The 21878-nt window shown below is 37.9% G+C and overlaps 1 protein-coding gene across 17 annotated transcripts in view; it reads right to left on the bottom strand.

Annotated features, from left to right (window-relative positions):
- The window catches only part of LOC100338099 (zinc finger protein 717), a 52119-nt gene that overhangs the window by 13926 nt on the left and 16315 nt on the right, over nt 1-21878 (bottom strand). For 6 of the 17 annotated variants that reach the window (XM_017337596.3, XM_070059558.1, XM_051834392.2 and 3 more), the window contains exon 2: nt 7445-7566. The exons of 2 other annotated variants lie outside the window; for them this stretch is intronic. In XM_017337596.3, coding sequence (XP_017193085.1) covers nt 7445-7459 — 15 coding nt within the window. In that variant the 5' untranslated portion in view covers nt 7460-7566. Of the gene's footprint in view, nt 1-7444; nt 7572-21878 lie in introns of all 17 variants that reach the window. 9 more of the 17 variants (XM_017337597.3, XM_070059559.1, XM_051834395.2 and 6 more) reach the window with 2 other exon arrangements.

Raw genomic sequence — 21878 nt, forward strand, 5'->3', positions numbered from 1 at the left:
ATAAAACAAATACAAAAAAAAGAATAAACGAGAGAATTTGTAACATCAGATTGACAATAACTTATCTGATATAGCTTTTATATTGTACAGGCAACAAAATAAAATAGAAGAATTATATAAAATTAAAATCTTTTGTATATCAAAAGACACTGTAAACAGAGTGAAAAGGAAACCTGTTTGCTTCTTGAGAGAAAATATTTGGAAATTATTTGATATGAGGTCAATATCAAGATTATAATGTAAATAAATATGAAAATCTAAAAACTCAAAAGCAATAGAAACAGCTTTAAAAATGAACAAAGAATTAAACACTTTGAGGGGCTGGCACTGTGGTATAGCAGGTAAAGCTGCCACCTGCGGTGCTGGCATCCCATATGGGTACTAGTTTAAGTCCTGGCTGCTCCACTTCCAGTCCAGCTCTCTGCTATGGTCTGGGAGCTGTAGAGGATGACCCAAGTCCTTGGGCCCCTGCACCCACATTGAAGACCTGGGAGAGGCTCCTGGCTCCTGGCTCCAGATTGGCGTAGCTTTGGCTGTTGCAGCCATTTGGGGAGTGAACCAGTGGATGGAAGACCTCTCTCTCTCTCACTCACCTCTCTCTTTCTGCCTCTCAAATAAATAAATATTTTTTAAAAAAGTACACAGTTGTAAAAAATGCCCAAAAAAAAAAGAATTAAATACTTTGCTTTAAAGATTTATTTATTTGAGAAGGCAGAAAGAAAGAGGGAGAGAGGGATGGATCTTCCACATGCTTATTCACTCCCCAAATGGCCACAATATCCAGGACTGGGCCAGACTGAAGCCAGGAACCAGGAGCCTCTTCTAGGTCTCCCACATGAGTGCAGGGGCCCAAGCACCTGGACCATCCTCCACTTCTTTCCCATGGACATTACCAGGGAGCTAAATCAAAAGTGGAACAGCTGGGACTCAAACTGAAGCCCATATGGGCTATGGCTTTAACCTGCTGAGTCAAAATGCCAGCCCCAATTAAAGACATTTTTACAGGACCTGACACTGTGGCACCGTGGCTTAAAATGCTGCTTGGCATGGGGGCATCCCAGGAATCCCATACTGGAATATAGTTTGAGCCCTAGCTATTCAGCTTCTGACTTGTCTTCCCGATAATGTGCCTGGAAAGGCAGAATATTGCTGAAATACTTAAGTTTCTGCCAGCCATGTGGGAGACCAAGATGGACTTGCTGGCCATTGTTTTATGCCTCATTTATATTTCTCTGTCACAGTTATTTGGGGAGTGAGTCAGCAGATCCCTTTCTGTTTCTCTGTTGCTCTTTCAAATACATAAGTAAATCTGTAAAACAGACATTTCCACAAAGATATACAAATGGTTGAGTAGTGCATGAAAAGAAGTGTGACAACCACAATGGAATACCATTTACATTCACTGCAGTGTCCTTTATGAAAAAAATAAAAACAAACGCTGGCAAGGCTGGGGAAACAAACACTGAAACACTACTGCTGTCATTTTTTAAGTAATGCATCCAATATGGAAATACAGTACTGACAGGCTACATCTGGTGATAGCCCTGTCATGGCAAAGTCCAGAGGTACCACAGTTCATGACGTGGCATGAGACAAGCACCATGTAAGTGTTTCTTTGGTCTCTCTGGTTTCTTTTAAAGCCACCGCTATTCAGCCATTTCTGAGGGAATCACCTAGATAGCCTCACCCAAACCTACTCACCTCCCTTAAACCCCACCTCTGAACACCATGGTTAGATTAACTTTACATTCTCATAATATTTCAAAATGGGAATTATCCACAATCAGTGATACTGAAATCATATCACCATTCAATGGGGGTATTATTAAATTTTAAAAAGAAAAACAGTGATGAATACCTAACCATGAATGAATCTTGAAGACACAATGTTCCACAAAATAAGCCAATAACCAAAAGGCACATATATTGTGGTTCCACTTACATGAAGTTGCTAGAGTAAAGAAATACACAGAGATAGAAAGTGGAGCAGTGCCTGGCAGGGTTTAGGGTAGAGGATAGGAATTTTGCATTTGATGCACAGAAAGCTGCACCTGAGGGACAGTAAGGAACTCTCTAGATGGGTGGTAGTGATAGGTGCAAAGTAACACAAATCTGCTTAATGACACAGAAATACACACATCAAAACGTCCAATGCTGGGGTTGGCATTGTGGCAGAGTGGGTAAAACCCCTGCCTGTGATGCCAGCAATCCATATGCATACTGGTTCGAGACCTAGCTGTTCTACTTCTGATGCAGTTCCTTGCTAGCATGCCTGGGAAAGCAGTGGAAGATGGCCCAAGTTGTTGGGCCCCTATACCCATTGGGAGACACAGAAGAAGCTCCAAGCTTCAGTCTGTCCCAGCTTTGGCCAATGTGGCCATCTGAGGAATAAACCAGTGGATGGAAGATATCTATCCCTGTCTCTCTCTGTAAACTCTGCCTTTAAAATAAATAAATATTTTAAAATAGTCCAGTGTTATGTTTATTATACCTCTTTCAAACATCTATTAACCAGAGTCCTCATCAACAATCACTGCTATGATTGATGAATGTATCTTTGTCGTTACTCATTTAAGTGACTATACAAAATAACATAATACAGCAATTAAAGGACTGAAAACTTAAGTTGCCTTTGGGTAAAAACATACTATTTCTTTTTAGTATAAGCTACACATAGAATCATATACATATACATTGGCAGAAGGTATAAATTATTTACTTTTATTTGATAGACCCAGAAGAGAGACAGAGAGAGTAACAGAGAAGGACAGAGACACAGAGACAGAACTTACTCATGGCTCAAATTGGCCAGGGTTGATTCAGGCTGAATCTAGCCTCCTAAAATTCAATATGGGTCCCCCATATGGGTGTCAGGGACCCATGCACTTGAGCAATCACCTGCTGTCTCCTAGAACATGCACTTGCAGGAATCAGGAAATGGAAGCAAAGTCAGGACTCAAACCCACACCCTCCAAATGGATTCAGATAAGGCAAGTGGAACATATTTCAAAGTTGTTAGAGATTTATTTTCATTTTATTACAAAGGCAGAGAAATGGATAGAGAGGACAGAGAAAGAGATAGAGATTTTTCAAATTGTATTTTATTCCCCAAATTCCCACTTCGGCCAGAGCTGGGCCAGGTCAAAGTCAGGAGCTTGAAACTCAATTAGGTGCCCCATGTGAGTGCCATGGATTGAAGAACGTTAGCCATCATCTGCTACGTCTCAGGATTCACATTAGCAGGAAGATGGATGACAAGCACAATGTGAAGAAATGAAACCAGGCACTTTGATACAGCATGTGGGCATCCCAAGTGACAACTTTAGCTTTTTCTGCCAAATGCTTAAGACAGGTAAAAATTGTTCAAGTTGTCTTTTACTTTATGTATATCTAAATGATTTCTCCTACTGGCTGTTATGTGCCACCACATCCCAGGAGGGATCAAAGTTAATACACTATTTCAAATTTTTGAAAGGAGTGACATTTTTAACATAAAAAGGATCTGTACTTTAAATGAACAATAGATTCTCTTTTTACACACTGCATGTAGGTATTAGGATAAAGACAAAAATAAGGAAACAAAGTATCACGATTTGTTTCATTTCATTTTATTTTATTTTATTTTATTTTTTGACAGGCAGAGTGGACAGTGAGAGAGAGAGACAGAGAAAGGTCTTCCTTTGCCGTTGGTTCACCCTCCAATGGCCGCCACGGCTGGTGCGCTGCCGCCGGCGCACCGCGCTGATCCGATGGCAGGAGCCAGGTACTTATCCTGGTCTCCCATGGGGTGCAGGGCCCAAGCACTCGGGCCATCCTCCACTGCACTCCCTGGCCACAGCAGAGAGCTGGCCTGGAAGAGGGGCAACCGGGACAGAATCCGGCGCCCCAACTGGGACTAGAACCTGGTGTGCCGGCACCGCAAGACGGAGGATTAGCCTAGTGAGCCGCGGTGCTGGCCAAGATTTGATACTAGATGAAATTAAGAGATGAATGAGGAGGACTAAAGGAAATCATCTCATTTTGGTAATGTAACTTTATCCAAGCATAAGGGAAGAATAAAAGTTGTGGTTTTTATTTTAGACTTATTGAGCTTGAGAAGACATTTGCAGGGGCATAAAGAAGCATTGAATGGGAAGTAGAAACTGTGGTCTAAATGCTGTAGAACAGGCCAGAACTGAAAGACACAAGAGTGTCAGACCACAGAGGGCCAGATTTGTCAAAAATTGCAATCTGGGTTGAATCAGAAAGCATATGGAATACTGGATAAGTGATATTAAGGAGAAGAATGGAAGAATGTAGAATTCAAGGAGAAAGACAAGAAATCATAGGTAAGTTAGGGAGAGCAACAGCATTTTCAGGAGACAATCATGTACAGTTGTTTCAAATATGGTGAAGAAAAAATTAAAAGAAAGGTAGGCATTTAGCCTAGTATTTATCATGTCAGTCAGGATATCCTAATCCTACATCAGTGTGCCTCAGTTAGATCACCATCTCTGGCTCTTCATTCCAGCCATGTTGGAAGACAGTACAGATGATCCAAGCAATTGGGTTTCTGCCACTCATGTGGGAAGCTAGGACTACATTCTTGTTTCTTGGCTTTACCCTTGTCTGCTAAATATATTTGAGGATCAATCAGTGGGTAAGAGCTCCACCCTTTTTCTCATTTAGTCTCTTTTCATGCGTCCTTGTACCTCTAAAATCAGTAACTTTTTAAAATAGCCAAAAATGCAAATAAAGCAAAGGTTAGAGAATACTCAGTGGCCTTGATCACACTTTGTTATTGGCAGATGAATAACAGAATTAACATTAACTCGTGAAGCTGAAGTAAAAATGAAAAATGGAATCATTTGTCTAAGACTGTAACTTTGAATGTCTGCAGCACAACCTGTATCTACAGACTGGCAGTGAGAATTGTTTGGAGAGTTTTCAAGAACCTGCCATACACACGTTCTCACAGACTTACCCTTAAGGGTAAAGCTAAAAACTTGCCACAGGACTAAAAATCCCATTAAGCTGATGCCATCTTACTAGTTAAAGTGATCATTTTAAGTAACAGATCATACTGATAGGAGTAAAAGTCAAAGGGATCACATAAATAAGATCAACTGTTTGCTAATAACAATAGATAGAACTAAAAAGGACAGAAGGATCCAACATGGGAAGCAGGCCCCACAGCCAACTCATAGAATGACAAAGGCACTTAATAGCAGTCTGGCCTCAGAATCAGCCCTTAAGGCATCTGGATCTGGCTAAGAAGCCCATAAGAGCATTTCAGGCATGGGAAGCAAAGACACTGTGGCAAAAAATGACTTACATGAAGGATCTCTGTGAGTGAGATCCTAGTGAAAACAGGCCATCAAAGAAGGGCATACCTATCTCTGAAGGGAGAAGAGAATTTCTACTTTGTTAATGGCCCTGTCTAAATACTTGGCAGAGTTTGTGGAATCAAAAAAGGCTTCCCATACCCCTGGCAGCTCAAGACAAGAGCCTCGGGTGATCACTGACATCATAAATAAGAGTGTCAATTGTTGGGGCTGGCACTGTGGTTAAAGCCAGCAGCAGATTAAAGCCCTGGCCTGAAGTGGCAGCATCCCATATGGGTGCCTGGTTCTAGTCCCGTGTACTCTTCTTCTGATCCAGCTCTCTGCTATGGCCTGGGATAGCAGAAGATGGCCCAAGTCCTTGGGCCCCTATACCCACATGAGAGACCTGGAAGAAGCTCCTGGCTTTGGATTGGTGTAGCTCCGGCCATTGCGGCCATCTGGGGAGTGAACCTGAGGATGGAAGACCTCTCTCTGTCTCTCTCTCTCTCTGTAACTCTGTCTTTCAAATAGTAAAATAAATCTTTGAGAAAAAAAAAAAAGAGTGTCAACTATGAAATCAACAACAGGAGTCACTGTACACTTGCTCCCCATGTAGGACCTCTGTCCTTAATAAGTTGTACTATGAGAATTAATGGTAAAACTTGTCTTCAAACACTATTTTATACTTTGTATGTCTGTGTGGGTGCAAACTGTTGAAATCTTTACTTACTATACATTTGGTCTTTTGTATATAATGATTATTAAAAATAAATCTTAATGGAGAATGGGATGGGAGAGGGAGTAGGAGGTGGGACGGGAGTGGGATTGGGGGGAGGGTATGGAAGGAAGAACTTCTAAATTCCTAAAGCTGTACCTATGAAATTTTATATTTATTAAATAAAACCTTTCTTAAAAAAATAAAAGAAACTGCCATAGATTCTGTCCTCCTCATATTCTTGGTCCAATTTATGAACCCAGTAAAACCACCCAGAAGCTACTAAGAACCACACTACTGCAGAAATTCCAAAGGAATAAAATAAAATAAGAAACTTGCTGGGCCTGGTGTTGTGGTGTAATGAGTAAAGCCATTGCCTTTAATGCTGGGATCTCATATGGACACAGGTTCATGTCCTGCCTGCTCCACTTCCAATTCCACTCCCTGCTAAGGGCCTGGGAAAAGCAGCAGAAAATGTCCCAGGTGCTTGGGCCACTGATACTCATGTGGGAGATGTGTAAAATTCCTGTCTTCATCTTGGCCCAGCCCTAGCCATAGCAATCTTCTTAGCCATAGCAATCATCTGTAGAGTGAAGCAAACAAAATCCATCTCTCTGGGGCCAGCATTGTGGCATAGTGGATAAAGGGGCTGCCTACAGTGCTGGCATTCCATGTGGGAGCCGGTTTGAGTCCAGGCTGCTCCACTTCCAGCCTAGCTCTCTGCTATGGCCTGGGAAAGCAGTGGAAGATGCCATAAGTCCTTGGGCCCCTGCACCTGCATGAGAAATTCGGAGGAAGCTCCTGGCTCCTGGTTTTGGATTGGCACAGATTCAGCCGTTGTGGCCAATTGGGGAGTGAACCAGTGGATGGAAGATCTCTCTGTTTCTCTCTCTCTCTTTCTGCCTCTCCTTTTCTCTCTGCGTAATTCTGAATTTCAAATAAATAAATAAATACTAAAAAAATCAATCTCTCTGTCTTTCCCTGTTTCTGTAACTTTCAAATAAATAAACAAATCATTAAAAACAGAAAAAACCTTACAAATTTGTTTTAGCACTGCATAACTCTTACTGCTGCAAAATAGTGAGTGTTTATTTTCAGGTTGGCACTAAACCATAATCTACTACATCATCTTTAGTTCCAATAAAACCTGTTTCAGACTTTATATCCCACAAAAATTTAGCAAATTCTAGATTCTAATCTGAATCATGTAACAAATATGTGTTTTGTTAAGACATCAGAAAGACAGAGACCGATATACATTTGCCTTAGACAGCTCTAATGGCTTATAATGATGGAATCTACCTTGTTTATCTATATTCTGATGTAGAATTATGATTACTTTTACTATTCCATTTTATTTCACAAACCCATATAAAGCCTCTAAAATTCAATGTACAACAATCCAAGAAATAAACGAACAACTTACTAGAGACATATTCATTTTCTTTGTTCTTAGATCATGTAGTGATCTCTAGAAGTATAACTGGAAGAGAAGGTGAACGGAGTGGGTCATGAGAAAACTGGTCTGGCTTCATCTCCCAGGTTCCACTGTGCTAAGCAAGAACATGACAGAAATGAATGCAGAATAATGGACAAATTAGCTGTAAAAACAGAAACAATCAGACTCCCTGTGGGGAATTAGTGCTTACCCCATCAGAAGGGGCGAAACAGTTCTTGAAATACCATTCGCAATTCTATTAACTGGTAGAGATTAAACACAACTTATTAAGTTAGTGAAACAGTTATTTGCTACTTGTTTTGTAAAAAATTGTTATTGCCAAAAAATTTCACAAATGTAAGTCTAAATTATTCCAATAAATATCTGTGTAACAGAAAGAATTATCATGCTGTCATTAAAATCTACACTAAATATTCTTTGGTGGTATTATTTTCCTATTAATATAGCTATATCACATAGGACTCCATATTAATATTTTTCACTACAACATCTTTTGTCTTTTTATACCTGAAATTTCATAAAAAATAAATCTCACAACCAGAATTTTTTCCTCATGTTTATATAGGAAAAATATAAAAATATAATATGTATTTACTGTACACCTTTCCAGTAATTGCTCCAAATGACACATCTCCCAATATCCAAGTCTTCATACTGTCTTTACCACAATAACCCTTGACTTTGTCATTTCACTTACTTTAGTCCACGGGATATCAGTAAATATGACACCTACATAATTTGAAAAGCATTTGCCTAATGGAGTTTCTCTTAGTGGAAAGCTACCTTGTGAAGAAGTCTGGACTTCTCTGTGGGGAGGCACAGGGCCTAGGCAAGAACCAGAGCAATCCACTGGACATGGGAAGCATGAATGTTTTAGTGAGGCATATTAAGTTGTGATTTAGACATAACATTAACCACATCTCTTATCAGTGCTTAGTTTGTGTCCTGGCTATTCCACACTTCCAATACAACTTCTAGCAATGCGCCTGCAAGGCAGTAAATAATGGCCCAAGTAGTTGGGTTTCTACCACCAACATGGGAGACCCAAATGGAATTCCTGCATCCTGGGTTCACTGTGGAACACCCATATAACACAACTCTACTCAGAAATCTGGGTGGTACATTAAATGCATATTTCTATTTGAAAACTTAAAATAATGGAAATGGGACACAGGATGGTATTGGTGTGGTATAGGGAAAAGATGTAAATATGCGAAGCATAGAGGATACTTAGGATGTGAAACTATTCTCCAGGATAATATAATGTGGATTTATGACACTGAGTTTATCTACAGGAAATTATAAAGTCTATAAATTAAATGTAGGAATGGCAGGGAATTCAGGAATTACATACAGAATGTAATGAAAGCAGCTACACTATATTGTGAATGTACAAAAAAACCTCATTGAAGGTGTAAAAATGGTGCTGATTTAATTGTGAAAGTGAGTGAAGTCTGGCAAACTAAGGCAACAGCACTGTGTTCTTGTTCAAGAAGTAATTTCCCACCACACATGTGGCTTCACAATATTCATCTGTCTATGTGGTGTGTCCTAAGGTGGAACAAGTAAGTTGAGGGAGACAGATTTGTCACTGTCAGAGGGGACTTTAGATAAGCAAGGGAAGCACCCAGATAGATAAATATATTACCGGATCAGAAATGAAGACATCAGCATGAACATACATTTAGTTGAATATAAATGCATAATGTTACATATAGTCACATCTGTAAACCCATGGCCTTCACAGGCTACTACATTTTCACATTTGACATCTACTTGCTGTCAATCTAAGAGCCTGAAAATGCAGAAACTCCTGTATGAAGGGGCACAAACAGCTAGATGGATTTTCTGGTGAGCTGACTCCGTACCTTGGAGTCATCTCATGTGTTAGCATCAAACCAAGTGAGATGCAAGGGACTCATAACTGAGAAAGACACTGATATTGCTCAGAAAAATCTCAAGGGTAGAGAATCTCAGGGACCAAGGAAAAAGGCTAGAGATATCTTTTATATACAGAAGAGGCAGAGAACGGCACTAATGAAGAGTTTGCAACAGTTCTTAGATGTGCAAGCCAATTACAAATACAAGTATACACAGAGCTAATAAGCAGAATGACACAAGACCAACTTCAAGATATAAAAGCCACAATGTCCGAAATGAGTAATTTCTGGAATAGCAGTTGTGTAGATGAGACATTTCAGAAAAGATGAGTGAACATAAAAACACAACAATATAAACCAAAAAAAAATTTGGGGAGAAGACAAGACTGGAAAGGCTGGAAGGAGCAATAGTCCTTTATGTTTAGTGTCTCTAAGAAGGCCAAGTGGGTGCCTGGGGAAATTATGAACCAATTTCTAAAATCTGATGAAAACTGTAAATTCACAGACTCAAAGAGCTCACTGCACTCTAAGCATAGGATAGAAAAAAAAATTATGCCAAGACAGATCATAATTAAACTACATAAACTCACAGAAACAAAGTTAAAGTCTGAAAAGCAATGGAGAAGAACAAGATACAATAATATTTATAGAGGATCAATTAGAAGGATAACAGCAGACATGTTGTTGGTATGAATACAACTGTATGACCCTGGGAAACCTCCTTCAACTATTCAATGAAAACAGTGTTCCTATAGTATTGTTTACATGGGCAAATATCTCTCAAAACAAAAAATAGGATGTTCATATTAAGTGCTTATTGTGAACAAAACATATTAATTTGGTATGATGATAACAGAGTGACAAACAGATATAAGAGAATTTGCTGGGAAAAAAATATTCCATTACTTTTGAAAGGAAAGCTGAAAAAAATTCCCCAATATCTTGAAACAAGCAAAAACCAAGACACTTTAGAAAGTAATCTTAGGGGCTGGCTTTGTGGTAGAGCAGATAAAGCTGCCACCTGCAATGCTGGCATATCATATGGGCAGTGGTTCATGTCTTGGCTGCTCCACTTCCAATCCAGCTCCCTGCTTAGGATCTAGGAAAAGCAGATGATGGTCCAAGTGTTTGGGCCCCTGTTACCCACATGGTAGATCTGGATAAAGCTCCTGGCTCCTGGCCAGCCCTGGCCATTGCAGCTAACAGCAGAGTTAACCAGCAGCTGAAGATCTCTCTTTCCCTCTCTGTTACTCTTTCAAATAAAAATAAATAAATCTTTACCAAAAAAAAGAAACTATTAAAGAAATAATCCTAACACCAAAGGCTGTATTTTAGAAATTTATAAAATCAAAGGTTAATTTGCATTCAGTAAATTGTATAAAAATAGAGAATCTGGTGAAAAATAATTATATCTAAATTTTCAGTAAAAGAAAAAAAAACCTCAATGAATTTAAAGCAAGATTATTATATACACTAGAATAATTTTACGAGAAAGTATATGTAGAGCTACAGTTTGGAAAATTTCAGTGAATGATACTTTTGGAGCCTAAAAATCAAAACAAGTGGAGCTGGGACTGTGGCGTAGTGAAGGAAGCTGCTGCCTGCAGTGCTGGCATTCCATATGGGCACTGGTTGCAGTCCTGGCTGCTCCACTTCTGATCCAATTAGCTGCTATGGCCTGGGAAAGCAAACAGAAGATGCCTAAGTCCTTGGGGTCCCGCACCCGTGTGGGAAACCCAGGGGAAGTTCCTGGATCCTGGCTTTGGATTGGTCAGATCTGGACATTGTAGCCATTTAGAGAGTGAACCAGTGGATGGAAGACCTCTCTCTCTCTCTCTCTCCCTCTCTCCCTCTCCCTGCCCCCGCCTCCGCCTCTAACTGCATTTCAAGTAAATAATAAAAAAATAAATAAAATCAAGAAAGTTTAAAAATGTGTGACTTTGAAAGTGTAAAAGATAAAATTTACCTTGGACAGAACAGAGACACAGTATACATGAGTGTGGCTAGCACAAATTACAGAATTTTGAGTGACCTGATGACATCACACTGAAAAATAAAAAATCAAGGAAGATGGCCACAGGTTCACAGTACTAGCACTCACTTAAACCAGTAAACTCAAATGTAAAACCAAAAACAAAAAGGGATGTTCATGATATAAAATATATTGCTAATACTGTAAGTAACACGAACTTGATAGGAGTAATAGAGTAACAAGAAGATATAAAGGTAATTGGCGAAAAAGTGACCATTACAATTAAGTTTAAAATTATTTTTTAACAATGAATTTTCTTAGAGCATGAAAAAATCATTCCATTTTACACATTACAGGAAATAGCAGTAAGTATCTAGAAATAAATGATAGAAAATTTCCTACACTAATGATAAAAATTCAGGAAAGGTAAAAACATATTACCTGGAAAGGGAGAATGAATACCCTGGCCTAACAACACTCTGAAAAACCGTATACAAGAAACTTACCAGGAGAACTTATAAAAATTTGAGCAACCTGATGATCTCACAATGAAAATGCAAAGCAAGACTGCCAAAGGTTCATAATATCACCACTGGCTTACTAGAATGTTAGTGATATACAAGGGTTATATTAATAGATTCAAAGACAAAACCAAAATAAAAAGTGATTCACATGTTATAAAATAGGATGTGTTGTGATTACTAGAAGAATAAATGAATATCTTCGAAGTGCCAGGATTAGCTTACACTAGATAGTGATGATACACAAAGGTGGAAGGCACACAAACAAAACAATAAGGAGATACAAATACTATGAAATATATACTGTGGTTACTGAAAAAATAAGTGATTTATTAAAAGCAACAGTGGAGTGACAAGCCAGTGTCAGACAAGGTGCTGAAAACCAGTTAATTACAATTACATTAAAAATGTAAAACAAAATATTTTCCAAGAAACATAAATCAAAGATAAATTATGAAATCAAGGACATGTTTTAAAAGCAAATAAATTAGTAATTAAATATGACAAGAGATGAGTAATTTGGATGGAGCAGTACTTGTATGAAAAGAAGATATAAGAGAAATTACTGAAAAGTAGGGCACTAGAAATACACTGAAAAAAGAAAAAAAAAATCCAGGGAAGGTAAACTAATGATCTATGACTTATCACAATAATTTAAAAGGATAGATGTCTGTATCTAGAACCATTCTATTGAAACTTCCACAGTGGTAGGATCTGCATAGACTAGGGTACTGAAGATACATGCAGGTGACAGTTATAAACTCATACACAAAAAATTTAGGATGCAGATGTTATCAAATCAAATATGTTGTGATAAAAAATGAATAATCATAAAGCAATAGTAAGGCAACAAGTAGATATAAAGAAATTTGTTAGAAACTATACCACTACAATTACCTTATAAAGGAAGACGAATGAAAAAATTCTATGAAGTATAAATCAAAGAGCAAACCAGTTAGCAGAAAAACCTTAAGCGAGTATCTGGAACTTTTACAATGAAATTTTATAAACTGATGGTTAAAAATGTAGTCTAATAATAATTCAGGTGAATTAATTCAGGTAAGTTAAAAATGTTACATGGAATGTGTGAATGATTGGACAGGTCTACGGTGTCTGAAAATATATGTACACGGTGATTGTCAGCACAATTTAAAGTTGCAGGAGTTCTTGACCTCAAAGTGAAAACTCAATCCATTTGGCCACAGGTTTACCATGGTAGGATTAGCTTAATTAGACCACGATATTAAAAAAGACACACGTACAGGTAATCATAATCTCAAAGACAAGATGAAATTTTTTTTTTACAAAAAAATGGTTGTTTTTGAAACAAAAGATACTGTGGTAATTGGAATAGAAATGAGCAACTTAGTGGGGGAGATAATAGGCCAGACAGACAGACACAAGGAAAGTGGGTGAAAAACAGATTACAACACATTAAAAATGTAAATTAAAAAAAAAAACAAAAACTGAGGAAATCTTAAATTACAGATCATACCACTTATCAACCTTCAACTACTTTAACCATCAAAATTAAATGTAAATTTAGGGACTGGTGTTGTGGCATGGTTGGTAAAACTGTGACTGAGAAGCTGGGATCCCAAACGAGTGCATGTTTCAAGACCCTGCTGCTCCATATCCAATCCAGCTCCCTATTAATGTGCCTCTGAAAGCACTGGAGGATAGTTCAAGTACTCCATCCCCTGAACACAGCTCTTTATTAATATGCCATAAAAGCAGTGGAGGATGACTAAAGTGCTTGGGTCCCGAATCCATTTGAAAGACTGGAAGAAGCTCTTGACTCTTGGCTTAGAACTGGCCCAGCCCAGGCCATTGCAGCCATTTGGTGAGTGAACCACTGGATGGAAAATCTTTCTGTCTCTTTTTCAGACTTTCAAATAAATAAATGTCTTTTTTAAAAAGGTAAATTTAGAGTCCCACATAAATTCATAAAAGGTACAAAACATATTACCTGGACATGGTGAATGATTACACTGGCCTAAGTTGGCTTTGAGAAACTGTGTATTTGAAGACTGCCAGGACAACTTACAGAATTTTGAGGAAGCTGATAGCTTCACAATGTAAAAGCCAACCAAGATGCCCTCAGTTTCACAACGCAAATAATTGCTCCAACTGAGATATACAGGTATAAAGTAAAAGACAAAAAAATGCATGTGGTTACAAATATTATGAAATGAAATACAATATACTGTCAATAATGTGAGATGAATAATTTGTTACAAATGATGCCAATATAACAGCAGATAAAAGGAAAATTGTCAAAAAATAGTCCAATAAACTTACTTTAAAAAAGGAATTTTCCAGGAAATGTAAATTACAAATAACCAGAATTAAACCAAATATGTCAACTTTTAAATTCAGAAGTAAATTTACAGTCACATAGGAATTCAGAAATGAATAAAAAAGTTATCTTGAAATGGTGAATGATTAGACTGGCCCCAAACTGTATACATGAAGATTTCTGCAGTAAACACAAACATTCGAGGGTGCTGGTTACTTTTCAAAAAAAAGCCATGCAAAAATGACCAGTGCAAGCATTCAAATATTCAGAAGTGCTAATTATATATTCAAAGACAACAATAAAAAATAAAGGTTGCAAATGTTATGAAATAAAACACAGTAATCACTCTGTAGGGGCCATAACCAGATGTAAGGAAACATGCCATTTTTTGTGGCATCAAATTTAAAATGAAAAAGTAGGCTTACACTTAGTATGTCCTTTGTAAATTTTATTTTCTAATAGATATCTTTTATTTTACAAAATATCAACACTGTCCATCACCGCAGACAGTTTGACAAGCACTGGTCTAGCACTTGTCTAGAATGCAACATTACAGAATTATATTTACATGGTACAGAGTATAAAAATTTCATTATTCTTAAGAATGACAAGTTCATTTGTGCTGAATTTGTGCTGAAATGACAAGTTCATTCTTAAGAGTAGAGCCCATAAACTTTCTAGTTATACCCAAATTTTATTTATCAGTGAGCTTTAAGATATGCACAATACTCATTTAATTTTATATTTTCTTGTCTGTATTCAGTTATTACATTTTTCTGGGTTCTAAAGAGAGGAATTTGTATCAGCAAGTATAATTTCCTTTACTTACTAACCTGATGGTAGATGTTAATCACATCTACAAAATACTTCCACAGCAACATCAACAGCATTGTTTGACCAAACAGCTCAGTTTAGCAGCCTAGCTAAGTTGTCAATTGGAATTAAAATCTAGAACAGGATGCACAGTCCCTGGGTCATGGACACTCTTCTCTCTGATTTCCAATAGCTTCTAATTATAGGATTTAAAACTAAAATTACTTAAAGACTATGAGGTAAAATTAGGCTACATGATAAGATGATGAGAGGACAGTATTTAAGACACACAAAAATACATATAAACATTCCTAACAGAATTAAGGGTCATAATAACTACAGCTGTCATTGCTACAACTGGTCACTTCACAGTAGTATTTGTAACTACCTGCTTTCACTGCCTATTTCATGTTCCATTGGCCTCAGTAGGGATCGCAGCTGGTCATTCTTTTATCTTATGGGGAGACCCAAACCTTCATTTCTGGATATTGTAAAGAACAACATATCACTACACAGTTACTTGCCACCATGTGAGTTACACCAGATGAGTAATACCTGAACAAAGCATTGTAAATCTTTTTAAAATTCAAAGGAGAATGAGAGATAAACTCTACCAAGGTTCAAGGCTTTCATAAGTCAGTGTGCCAAGATCCAGTGAGCCAACACATGCTGGGATAGCTTCCTATAATAAAATACTCCTAGTTGGAATATTTACCAGTTGCTAAGGAAAGTTGATGACTGGTAAGCATGGTCTAATTCAAGAGGCCACATATTTTGTACTTTTCCAACCCATTTACATAGCGATAAGGAGGTCTGCCAGCATTAAAATGGACCCAAATACAATTCTGCAGCAATTATGTACTGAGGGATAAGAACTACAACTTGGATTATAAAATCAGTACGAGGAGTACAAAAAATTCATGTTGAAAAAAACTGGCCTTGACAAGAGAATAATCCAGAAGCCTTAGGGGTTCTCAGGCAAGAATATATTATCTAGAGCAATTAAATACATATCATTTGATAATAAGCTCTCTGCATGATACTGGATCCTAATACAGATGACTATGTGGCAAAGATGCATTCTGTCAGATCTACTACTGGATTTGCTTATTAGAGTGGCAATAATGTGTGACCTCTATACTGATTATTTTTTTTAATATTTATTTATAGTTATAAGGCAGAATTATAGAGAGAAAGAAGCAGAGAGAGAGGTCTTTCAACTGCTGGTTCTCTACCCAGATGGTCTCAGCAGCTGGAGCTGCACCAATCTGAAGCCAGGAGCTTCTTCTAGGATTCCCATACAGGTGCAGGGGTCCAAAGGACCTGGGTCATCTTCTGCTTTCCCAGTCCATAGCAGAGAGCTAGATTGGAAATGGAGTAGCCGGGACCCAAACCAGTGCCCATATGGGATGCCAGCACTGCAGGCAGCGGCTTTACCCACTATGCCACAGCGCTAGCCCCTATACTGATTATTAACACTCACTAGATAGCAGCTACCAAGGCAGAGACAGTAAGCAAGATGACTGAATGACTTGGGCAGATGTCTTCAACAAGCCTGTCATCACTCATCCCACTTACTATACAATAGATACACAGATACACAGATAACAGTGACCATGGTGACAGGAAAGTGAGCATAGACTCATTAAACACAGATCCATTGACATGGACTACCACTCAAAGCTGAGCCAGGTGTTGCCACTTCTTTTAGCAATCTGACATCCAAAAGTACTGATTTACTCTCTTTCTTGAGGTGACCATCAAATACAATTGATGAAAACTTGATTAACTTTACTGGAATCAAAATAGATTCTAAATGTTTGCCTCTCCTCACTGCAGGTCTCCAATCATCACTAGCTGGGGAGTTAATGAGTTTTGATTCCCAGACATGGGATTGTATATACAATTTCCTAGGAATAAGAAACTCACTGTATGGCAAAGTAAATGAAGCAGGTAGCTAAATAATAATGAAATACACTGTTTCTAGCACATGCAGCACCACCCAGAATTTGCATCCTAATAGAACAGTAACAACATGAATTCAGATGGCACGCTGATGTGAGACTGAAAGGTGGCATCATCATGTGGGCCATTCCACATACCTCAAATAAATGGTCTAACGTGGTACTGAGGCCTCACTTTGTAGAAGGCATGGATCCAAAATGTAAGAATGGATGAAAGAGTAACTGCTCGACATCACTGCTACTTGATGTCTTTGCTCTTAGTCTTTAGAATTTTAGTTTCTGTGGTTGAAAAGTTCTTATTAACAATGAAGGAATGCTTCTGCAGGGAAGAATGTTCATTTCACTTTAAAGTACAGCTGCTGCCAAGTAGCTTGAAAGACCAACTTGGCAATGAAAGGAGACTTCATCCTCAAAAGCACTGAAGGACTCTGACCATCTAACAGGGGCAGGGGAATTTTTTTTTCTGGCAAGGGCCATCGGGATATTTATAATATCATACACAGGGCACACAAAATTATTAACTTAAAATTTAGCTGACTATTGATTTATGGAATTTTGTGTCCTGCTGTAGTTACCATGGAAGGCAGACCAAATGATTTCATGGGTGTTATGCAGGTAACAGGCTAATTATTCCCCCTATCCAATGTTAGAAATACTAACATTATAAGCATTATAAGAGCAAAAATGTGTACGTTTGGTGCTATGGTTGTGCACTGGGATGGCTCTTGCTTCCCTGATATCCAGTTGTAATGTTATGTGTACCAATATAGCATCTACTTCTTTATAAACTTTGTCAAAAAGTTCCTGGAAAATTAAATATTAGTCTATTTTGTCCAAATATTTGAAATTCATGTGCAGTTTCTATAAAATGTATCTTCATGAACTACAGCTGAAAATTCCTAATGTATCAAATTAAATTTAGTGGTGAGTTTTCATCGTTTTAATGGCTACTATAAATTATAATAGATTCATCTATACCAATCATATTTTATTGCACTGACAGACTAACATAGGAGTTGGAAATGTTTTCTGATAATATTCTTAGATTTGTAGGTCATATGATTTCTATTACAACTTATCAAACATGCTGGGTTAGTACAAAAACAAGTATGCACAGGGCCGGCGCCATGGCGCACTAGGTCAATCCTCCGGCTGCAGCACCGGCATCCCATATGGGCGCCGGGTTCTAGTCCTGGTTGCTCCTCTTCCAGTCCAGCTCTCTGTTGTGGCCTGGGATAGCAGTGGAGGATGGCCCAAGTGTTTGGGCCCCTGCACCTGTATAGGAGACCAGGAAGAAACTCCTGGATCCTGGCTTCGGATCGGCGTAGCTCTGGCCGTTGCGGCCATTTGGAGAGTGAACCAATGGAAGGAAGATCTTTCTGTCTCTCTCTCTCTCTGTAAACTCTACCTGTCAAATAAATGAATAAAAAAAATCTAAAAAAACCCCAAACAAACAAAAAACAAGTATATACAAAATACAAATGAGCTGGCATGGCAATATTTATCCCAACTGACATTAGACAATACGAATAGAATCACCTTAATACTTTAAAGTCAATCATGCACAGAGAATACCAAAGAATACTGAAGAGTGAATCACTTTTTTGGAGATTTACATTGTATTCCAAATTACTATTTACCAACACGAGTTGTTTATGTGTACATTAAAAGTGGTAACAATTCATTTAATACACATTTATTAAATGCTATATATTGGTTAGATTCTATGGTTACCACTGCAAACATCATCTTAAATGATTCTGAAGGACGATTCTAAACAATCTCACAGCTTATACTACTATAAGGGAGATGACCACGAATTTACAGTTCAATAACAGGTTATATGTTCTCTCCATAGAAATATCTAATAAAATACAATTTAAGCTAGACCATGGATCAATAAAAGATGGCTTTTAAGTAACAAAAGTTAGTTACAAAGAAGAATAATATTACTTGGCCAAAGTGAAGGACATATTACATAAAAACAAAGAAGATGGGTTAAGACTCTACAAATAAAGGAAGGGTAGTACTCTCTGAGACACTAATGGTTGGTTTATTTGAAGATGGAAGTGATTAGAAGTATTATGTTATAATCCAAATCTCAAAAGTTACATGGTGGGGCCTGCATTGTGGAGTAGCAGGTAAGGCTGTAGCTTGTGATGTTGTCATCGCATATGGGTACCAGCTCATGCCCTGGGAAAAGCAGAAGATGGCCTACGGGCTTGGGCCCCTGTCACCCACATGGCAGATCCAGATGATGCTCCTGGTAATGGCCTTGCCCAGCACTGGCTACTGCAGCCATATGGGAAGTGAACCAGGAGATGGAATGTCTCTGATTTTCCTCTCCTTCTCTCTCTCCCTCTCTCTTTGTAAATCTTTCAAAATAAATAAATCTTTAAAAAGAGTTATATGAGGAACAGTACAAATTCCAAGATATTTAAGAAGTAAAACAAATGGAATATTGCTGTTTTGTGGAAGTTATAAGGGAGAACTAAGTAATAAGTTCAAAGATTCTAGTTTGTAAAGCAAGCTCAATGAGAACCAACTCACCAATGGTAATAAAAAAGAACTTGATGTCAGTTCAAATATTTAAGCTTAAGTAATTAAAAAAGTTCCTAGAAAATGAAATGAAAAATTAGTCTATTTTATCCAAATATTTGAAATTCAGGTGCAGTTTCTACAAAATACATTTTCATGAACTACAGCTGAAAATCCCTAATGTATCAAATTAAAAGGACACATCTGAGCAGAAGCCCGGGTTGGATACACACATTTGGTGTAGAGAGTTGAAGCCACAGGAACCAATGAATTGAATAGGATTTTCATTCCAGCCTTCAAGAAATCCAAACAGTTAATTATTTGGAGGAAGAATATTATCTTGACAAAGAGACCCAGAATAAGCAGCCAATGATAAAGGATGGATTCATGAAGCTAAGGGAAAAAGAGTTTCAAAAAGAAATATTTAACAGTGTCTGTGTCAAAGAAAACTGGATTAGGGAAGTTCCCTTAGCTCAAACAGGCACCAGAAGATGAGTGGAGGATCAGAAGCAATTTATTAATGTCAACAGGCCCAGTGGAACGACATCCCAAGACTGGGCAGCCAATCTAGGTTTCTTATGGGTTCATCAACATCAAGCCGAAGTTACTACAGCATTGGCAGGTTTGACTGTGGCCTGCTTGACTTAGAACCACCCATGAGGAACCTGAGACCACATGAACAGAGAACTGGAAGAGGGGTTTACAGAAAAACGAGATTAGGACACCTGCCCAGATATACCAACACCTATGAGGAACAGAGATTGGACACCTGCCCAGACACGTCAACACCTATGGGGAACTGAAGCAAGGATTACAGAAAATAGAGATTAGGACATCTGCCCTCTTTAGGGGTCTTATTTTTCTCCCTTGTCTCTGGTCCCAGCCTAACTTCCTCTTCTTTGTATGTTATTAAGTGTCCCAGTATGATACCAATGAATAATGTTCACAGCATGCCATGAGTTCAATAGTGATTATAACAATTATTTCAGATGGTAAACTGAACATATGTCAGATTGCTTTGGATTGATTTGTGTGCGGGTATTACAATTAGTGGAGACATTGAGAATAGTCAAGTCTTATGATATTTAGCTCTAAACAAGAAGAAAGAAATAACCTTGGGGTGGAAGGATTTGTTAAGTAGAAAAATTTGTTCATATGCTTATTTTGTTATGTTTTTAGTGTCAATTTGTTTAATATTGTAAAAAACCAGCAAAGGAGGTCTTCTAGTTTCAGCTTAGAAAATAGAGAATGGAAAAACATTACTTCCACTCTTGTGATAGCAACAGAAACAGTAAGATATTTCTGGACAAATAACAGATTCTCAATTTAAAAACATAAAACATTAATTAGCTAATTGTTAATTGACAAGTAAATGCTTTAACGCATGTAATAATCATGGAACGGTTATATAGCAAGCTAATTACAACTCCCCTTGAATCCAATAGGAGATGAAGTTACAAAGAAAAGAATCAATCCAAAGTTCAATGCAAAACAGACTCTCCCCTACCTCCATCCCCCAACAGAGAGATAGGAGGCAAGCTGATATAGATGTTGCCAGGTCCTGGTAAAATTTCAACATCCAACAAAGCTCAATTAATTGCAGAGTATAGTGTGATCTAGTAAGATATCACAGTCAGAAATGGCCCAGGAAAAAACCAGAATTAATTCCTCCTTACAAGATATTCTTCAGGGGTTTCCTGAGAATCCTGAAGTAAAGGACTATGTCAACTGTGGAAAAAAATATAAAGCCCTGCCTCAATACTTGTCCCCTATTCCTCTTATAAAACAGAAATCTAAAACACTTGGGGAGGTAAAACAGAATGTAAAGCTTTGGGCAAACAGGTGAAATCAGACTGTATCATGGAGGACATACTAGAAAACAAAGTAAAGAAGCTGGGTTTAGAGCTTTATCCAGGTACAGGGCAGGATCAGTGAGATGCAATTCCATCAGGATCATTGAGAAGGCCCCACCCACATGATCAGGGATTCAGTCAGTGTCAGCCTAAGACAAAAGTAATCAAAACACAGTGAATACGTTCTATGCCCTAAACCTAACCACCAGCTAAAGAATAAAATGATTAACACCAAAATTTCACCTGCAGAGGAAAATGATTGTAGAGGGACATGCTAAGGCACAGTGCAAAATGAAAGACTTACATCTGGGATTGAATGGATACTGGAGAAGACTCTCGAAAACAGATCCCACCTCTTACCACAAAGTAATACTATAAGAATGTACAAGTTGTGAGTTTTGAAGGTAGTTACAGGAAGAAGAAATAAAAAACAAAACAAAACAAAAAAAAACTACTTTTACTTTAGAGTAGATCAATTCAACTTCCAAAAATAAAGGTTTAACACAGAGAAAGGAAACCAATTCTACTCACATCAAGTTATTTATCTCAATCTCTCTACTG

Source organism: Oryctolagus cuniculus, chromosome 16, assembly GCF_964237555.1.
Source record: "Oryctolagus cuniculus chromosome 16, mOryCun1.1, whole genome shotgun sequence".
Classification (NCBI taxonomy): domain Eukaryota; kingdom Metazoa; phylum Chordata; class Mammalia; order Lagomorpha; family Leporidae; genus Oryctolagus; species Oryctolagus cuniculus.